This window comes from Empidonax traillii, unplaced genomic scaffold, assembly GCF_003031625.1.
Source record: "Empidonax traillii isolate 1590-97213 ecotype Southwest subspecies unplaced genomic scaffold, ASM303162v1 scaffold205:size1172791, whole genome shotgun sequence".
Taxonomy (NCBI): domain Eukaryota; kingdom Metazoa; phylum Chordata; class Aves; order Passeriformes; family Tyrannidae; genus Empidonax; species Empidonax traillii.
The window spans coordinates 170,266-177,825 of NW_020955398.1; the positions used below are offsets into that span (position 1 = coordinate 170,266).

At 37.9% G+C, this 7,560-nt stretch overlaps 1 protein-coding gene across 1 annotated transcript in view; it reads right to left on the reverse strand.

Moving 5' to 3' along the window:
• Positions 1-1,314: 1,314 nt before the first annotated feature.
• The window catches only part of PTPN13 (protein tyrosine phosphatase, non-receptor type 13), a 122,956-nt gene continuing 116,710 nt past the window's right edge, over positions 1,315-7,560 (reverse strand). Inside the window, exons 42-47 of the mRNA XM_027887270.1 lie at positions 6,536-6,701; positions 5,867-5,957; positions 4,882-5,219; positions 4,152-4,367; positions 3,108-3,170; positions 1,315-2,147 (exon numbers count right to left, since the gene is read on the reverse strand). Coding sequence (XP_027743071.1) covers positions 2,067-2,147; positions 3,108-3,170; positions 4,152-4,367; positions 4,882-5,219; positions 5,867-5,957; positions 6,536-6,701 — 955 coding nt within the window. The 3' untranslated portion in view covers positions 1,315-2,066. The remainder of the gene's footprint in view (positions 2,148-3,107; positions 3,171-4,151; positions 4,368-4,881; positions 5,220-5,866; positions 5,958-6,535; positions 6,702-7,560) is intronic.

A 7,560-nucleotide genomic window follows, 5' to 3' on the forward strand; every position in this document is an offset into this window, starting at 1 on the left:
AATCATCTGAGAAACTGAAAGGGGGGTGTTTAGTGTGGGTGTCTCTCGTTTTTGCATGTCTCCTTTCCTTTTTCCTTTTTTTTTTTTTTTTTCTTCCTCTTTGTGTATGTGTGTGTCCCTTTTCTGAGGATGAGGAAGTTAGGTCAAGTTAATTATCCTCTGCTTTTCTGTGCACCCATCATTAAAAGGAAATTTGGTATCCCATACCAAAAATCATCCTACTTGTGAGGACAAGAAGCAAATCATGGAACATTTTATGATTTGTGTTTCCCATACGCTGTAATCTGATGCAAATTGTTTTTACAGTACTTGGCTTCATGTAGCATGCTATACAAAAATCTGTTCATGTTTCTACATTATTTGCCATTTATCTCAAAACATTTAAAAGAAGAATTCAACTGCTTTAACCGTATTTTTTGGTTACCATAACATTTTTTTTTGTTTCTAAAAACCAGACATGCCCAAATCCTCTGAAGTTACTATTTATGTTAAAACAGCAGCAGCGTTATCAACTAACCGCATTTACTCACTTTGCTTGTTGACAACCGCAGTCCTGAAAAATCTTCTTCCTTCAACTTAAAGCTCCTTCATATAAGTGCACTGTCAACACAGCTGGTCAATTTGCCTCTGCTTCTACCTACACAGAAATAATTTTCCTTCCTCAAACTATGCTGCTCTGAAAAACAACCAGTTTTGCTGTTATGCTGAAGGGGAATTAAAAACATAGTATTACTTTGACATGTAAAAAAGGAAAAGAGCCTTTTTCAAGTCATATTATTCCTAGCTAAAATATCATTAACCAAGCAAGACAGTGACTTTTTCAGTTTTGGGACACTGGAACACTGTGAGCTACTATCCTGAAGTGTCAAAACCTTGGATAACCACAGGCCTCTGAACCTTATTTCCACTACTTCAGTGCAGAATGCTGTTAAATTAATACTCTTATGCCCTTCCTGACAGCACAAGTCAAAAGCTTCTGTTCTGGTAAGGGTTACTGGGACAGGAATACTGCTCAAATACGAGGCTGACGTGTTGGCTGATGGAAGTTATTCACCATTCAAAGTTCCCACAGAACCTAAAATGACATTTTCCTTTCAAAACAGTTTTGACTGTTTACAGTATCACTTAACCACTGAGCTACTTAGAACCAAGACATCCTGCCTCCCACCTCAAACCTTGTTGCAGAGTAGATTACATTGTTGTCAGATCAATGTACAGGCCTTTTGTTGCACGTCTTAAGAAGGTCAGCATCCACAATGAAAAGGCCAAAAAAAATCAGTCACAAGGACACAAATATACGCAGACCCACTGATAAGTGTACATTAGGTATTTTATTTATTTACAGAGTGGAGATGCGTAATCAAGTTATAAGGTTAGACACCCAATAATTCAGCCTTTTTTTGGTAAAAGTATATAAATATATACATGAAATTCTATGAAGTAAACATTATTAACTGTGATACAGTTAACATTCACTATTATCCTTATGCTAACAGGCATCTCTTAAAGCTTAAATGCTGATTTCAAGATACCCTCTAATAGTACTAAAAGGGCAAAAAATCTATGCCATATACAAGCTTTCAAAAGAGACTAGTAAAATGTCTTTGTAATAAAGTTTGCCAGGATAAAAATACTCCTTCATCCCTCCCACTCCCCCATGCCGTAAGAAAAAAATACCCCAAAACAGTTGCAGAACTGCAGGAAGTACTATAAGATTACTTTTTTTCTTCTTCTTGAATTCTTTTTTTTAAATTAAAACATTTTTATTTCAGTATTTTATGACATATTAAGGAAGCTGTAAAAAAAATGCAGCTTTATTAAATATTCTTATACAAAAATCTTACATATGTGTCCATGGAGCTGAAGACATTAGTGGTATTGTATGAGCTATCCCTTTCCCTTGTAACTATATACCTTAATTGGAATAATGGAGAGACTTTATAGAAAGGACGTTTGACAGTAACTGAAGAAAGGGACTAGAAAACTATTGGCAGAACAAATAAAACACTTGCGAGCTTCTCGACCTCCTTGCTTCCTTATTTTATGAGCGCTTCTGCTTGAGTATTTTATTTGTCTCTCTGTTGTTCTTCATGTTGGAGATGATTCAGGACATAAAGGATAACTTGATAGCAGAAAATGTACTGATCCTGCAAGGGAAATGACAGAAATGTGAAAAATGCTTGCACCACCTAAGTGCTCTCACATGCACTTCACAGTTGTACAGCACTTGATTTCAATGCTTATTCTACTAACAAATAATAATAATAACAAAAGGTCCCAAACAAACAAAAAGGTCACAGAGGAGAAATATGCAACCTCAACTTAAAACAAATACAGATACTCCTCTGCCACTAGAGATATACTTTTAAATGGGACATTTATCTTCCTTTCATAGCAAAAACACCTAAAGGAGAGTAAGTACGTAAGTAGAAATGAAGACAGCAAGTGAATTTCAAGGTCTTGCATCAATGCCAACTAAAACAGCAATCACACAGTGCAACTTCTTATCTTAATCTCAGTGATACAGATGTAGAGGCTAATACATGTTTTGGGCTGTGAGGTGGGGATGGGGCTGATAATTTAGTTGTTTAATTTCAGGGTTTTTTTTAAACTATGACTTCATAATTCCTTCATATTCAAAGAAAAACTGCGGATTTTAACAACACCTTCTAATGACCATCTCTAATGTAAAGTTAATTAGTTCTAGATCTAGATTTTTCTTAAAAGATTCATTTAACTTCAGGTTGAATATCTCCACTAAGCAGATTTCAAGACATTTCGGGTAGTATCAATGATTTTCAAAGCTACAGTTAGGCCTTCTCTTCAGTTTGCAATGCAATTTTTAGCCATAAAAGGTCAGCTGACTTTCTCTATAAACACATGCTTTTGAAGACGAAAACTATTATTTTTTTTAAAACACAGATCAAAACATTACAGCATGTTAAAAATGGTATGTTTATAACTTTAAATACATACTGCTACTCATCGAATTTAATTCTTGTGGCACAAACATTGCATTAGAGTGCACAAAGACAATCACTGTGTGCACCACAGGAATTTCTCTGGCTCATCAGCTGGTTTAGTGTGCACCTGGAAGCCAGACTCACCTCTGTCTGAACCATTCCGTGTCTCTGCAGACGCATTGTGCGCACCAGGTCTGAGATGTCAAACTACCAAAACAAGCAGCAAATTAAGAACTCAAAAAAGACATAGATGCATAGAAAAGAAACATCTCCAGCATCAAGCCAAGGAATATAACCAGGTGCAGTAGTAGTGAAACAAATTATTCACTGTAGTCTATGCCAGTCTGGTAGAAAACCAGCATGTGCTGTCTCTGGGCAATCTGGATGTGGCCCTCCTACATCAGACATCATCCTTCTCTTGTTTTCTTTCTCTGTACATAGGTCCTCTTGCTTATTCTTAGTGGGAGATAAGTGTGCAGAAAATAGAGACCCTTGGTCCAACCTAACAAAACTCTTTATTTTCCCAGATGTATAAAGTACTAGACATTTAGAGGGTGCTTAGGAATACCACTGAGCTAAGCATGACCATAGCTCATCTTTTCTACAAGTTCCCCAAAAGATTTGCTACACCAGGCTGCTGAAGGACAGAAACATAAGGACGCTGGCACCCTCCTGTGGATCATCCTAGAAAGCATATCCCTGGTTGTGCTGGAGAAGTTAATTTACATACCCTCATCTGAGATGTTTGTAGTACACTGAATTTTTGGTTCAGTTGCCTAAAAGATACTCTGGTTGGCTTCTAGCTGTCCTAAACCAGTCCATGGATCTCTGACCGACTGAGTGCCACAGTGCTCAGCCCCAGTGCTATTTAACACCTAAGTTCCACTGAGTACTAACAGTCAGGTAAGGCAGGCACTTTACCTTTTCCATCAATTGCCCAAGCCCCTTAAGATCCCCCGAGCTAACCCAAGAACCAGTGGATATTAGAGCTCTTCCCCCCTGGTGTCATCAGTGAAGAAACATTTCATAGGTACTGCTGTTTTACACCCTGCTTTATAATACACTAACGCATGGCTAGCGTGCTACTGCCAAAAGCATGGCATATTCTTTAAACAACTGAATAGCTCCAATGAAACATAATTCCTGCAGGTCAAAAGCACAACTGAGCCCATCCTCTTGAATACTCACATCGAGGTCTCTGCTGATTAACCCCAGAACAACATCTATACAAATAAGGGTCCCCGATCGCCCGATGCCTGCACTGCAGTGAGTTACAATGGGCCCAAACTTGTGGATGTGCCGCATGTAAGAGATGAAAGTAAGCAGGTCATCTGGCTGAGAAGGGGTGTCATGGTCAGGCCAGGCGATGAAGTTCAGGTGGGAAATGTGCCGTACTTCACCTGTCTGAGGTACAAAACCAACAACAACAACAACATACAGCACGTGGCAAGAATAAAAAGAAAAGAGAAAGTTCCCAAAGAAAAGTCTCAGAAGAAAGGGATCGGCCCAAAGAAGATGTTCTGTAATTCAATAAGAAAAGAGAAAGAACAAGCTAAACTGAAAATAGCTAGTAATTTAATAGTATAACGTTCACTGTGCAGACTGAGCCGATCACACAGAGAAATCAACCAGCCAGACTGAATTATTAGTTAATTTCATATCCCTACATAGGTTTCTGTGGCCAAAGAAAAAAATTTAGAGACTCATTAACATAATGAAATAATCTCCTAAAAGGTCACACAGTAGCACAAGCTGCAATGAGGAAGCATTGCCCAGTCATGCTCACTGGGCAAAGAGAAGCCCTGTTTGACCTCTTGATGTAGGCAATGCAATTGAAAGCAGGCAAGCCAGAGGTATAAGGACAAATATGCCAACACCCAGAAAAAAACTCTAAGCATGCAGAATTAGATTCACTTACCTGAATCTCTTCAAGCTGCAGCACTCTAATGATAAAGCCCTTCAGCTGCTGATGTCTCACAAGAGCAAGGCGAAGTTTGTCATTTATCATGGTGGTTTTATTGAGGACATCTGGCCAGTAACGCTGACATTTTATCTTTTCTCCTTCAACCTCCTGAGTCATCATGGCAATCACAGTACAGTTTTGTTCCCAAACCATTTGCCAGAAATCTGCTACAGTAGTAGGAAGAGGTCCTTGGCATGCAATGTAAACAAACTCCTCATTCCCCACTGGCATGCGAATGAAGCTGGCATTGATGTATCCACCTTCAATCCCTAGAGGTACTCTAGTGGTGTCATCTGCAATTCCCACACAATAAAAAGACCTCATGTTATGTGTGCACATAATTAGACCTTCACACAATAGAGATGTAGAATTTTACACATCCACATAATACTTATCTCCACAGATGCTTCCAGATGTTACTTAAAAAAATAAATCACTTTATTTAGGATACTAATCAGTACCTTGAATAAAGAAGATGTCTAGAGGAGGAATACAAATCAGCAGACAGGCAGAATACATGATTTGGACTGCAGCGCCTCTGAAAAACTGAGGTTAATATTTCTCACTCAGAACTAGCCTTTGTCAGTTCTTCTCAACAGATCTTGCACCTAACAAACAGCATTTTATGGCAAGGAATTTATTGACAGTAGTATGTCTCGTTTTCCAATTTTATATGGGTAAAGCTGAAAAAATCTTGTCTGGCTCCCTATGTATACGTCATTTAGGATCTGCTGAAACAACTGAAAAGTCTGTGAACATCTATCCCTAACTACCGCAATACAGTAATATATTATTCACTGATCTTAAACTGCTTTATAAATGCTTGCTTTGATTTTTTTCCTACTAGGATTGAGAATCAAATCATCCCACATCCAATCCATCTGACCAGACAGGTGGTAACAGGATATCAACAGTGAACTTCAGAATAGTTAGGACTTACAAGGAAGTATGTTTTTATATCTGTTCTTTTTCCTGTTCTCCTTTGCTTGTCCTATCAAACACTGATCCAGAGGTTTTAACTCCTGAAGGTTCTGTAAAGAAGAAATTACATGTGCATTAGGAAAACACTGAACAGTAACAAGTGTTAGGAGCAGTTATGTTATCAAGTCATTAACAAAGAGTTATTAAAAATCAAATCCTAATGTGGATATCTAAAACATGCAGTTGTAGGAAGGAATCTAATTTTACATAGCTAGGAAAATGAAACAAAACAAAACTAACCCCCCACCTACTGTACAGTAAATATTTTATCTCATTTTCCCAAAAGAGAGATTATTTAACATGGCTGACTTAAGACTTTGGAAAGACTGGTTTCACATTCAGTTAGATTTCACAGCTTTTATTTACTTTGTCTATGCCTGCTAACATCATATTCACTTGGCAATTTACTGGAACCAAGAATAATATAAACATACTTTTGGATTGAATTGAATTCAAACTAATCTTATCTCTCAGCAGCTAGAGGGGGGAAGGGAGAGAAGTCTTTGGTATTAATTCTTTTCATCCCGTTTGAGCTGCCAATTAAAGTATTCAAGGCAGTGACGATCCAGCCATTCTATTCTTGTTTCAAACTGGAAAAAAGGACTTTAAAGGACAAGCAGTTACTCACTTCAATCTCTTTAGAAGGGACTCCCTGTTCCAGCAATCCACGCAACATCCTGATCACTGACTTCAACTTGGCTCCTGAGTACTTGCCTCCAGGTAGCACATTCACAGTTCGGAGTGCAGAGATCTCTTCGTTTGTCACTAGAGGGAAATCTAGCAGAAGAACAAGACTGATTGATATAAATATAAATAAATATCTAAAACTAGGGAAAAAAGCTGTAGAACAATGCTGGATTTGTATGTTGCTGTTCACCACTGCACTACAAATGCCTCCATACACCTGAGAGAATATACCTCTCAGTTTCAGAGGCAAAAACAAATTAACTAACAAGACCAGCATGACAAAATCAGCTCTGATGAATCCAGGAACCAAAGGGAGTTTTTTTCCTGAAATTCCAGTACATACATTGGAACAAACTTCAAATACATTTTAAATCTAAGTTCTTAAAAAACTGATGAATGCACAGAGGGATGAATTCAGAACTGTCCATTTAAGACAACACAGCCTGTGACTTGGTTTTCAGCACTTATACTCAAAATGTATATAACACATCTTACATCACTTGAAAGATAACTTTTTTCCAAAACAGTTTGCCTTCCATCAGACCTTCAGTCCTTCTTTGAAGCACAACAAAATCAATAAACCAAAAATCTCTCCGGTATTGTAATTAAAAGTGTCCTAAATCTACTGACAGGCTCCCCAGGGAAGTGGTCATAGCACCAAGTCTGACAGAGTTCAAGAAGTGTTTGGACAATACTCTCAGGCACATAGTATGAATCTTGGGGATGGTCCTGTGCAAGGCCAGGAGTTGGACTCAATGATCCTTGTGGATCCCTTTAAGTCAGCATATTTTGTGATTCTGTGACTTTGTCTGAAGTGTTACATGGATTATCCTTTTTTTTTTTTTTTTTATGAATGCAAAGGGCTGCTGTATATGAATTTCAGGAACTGACATTTCTATTGCCATCTCAAAAAGGTGAAGACTAGATTCTTCCAAAAATATCAAATAGCAAAGTTACACTCTGCCA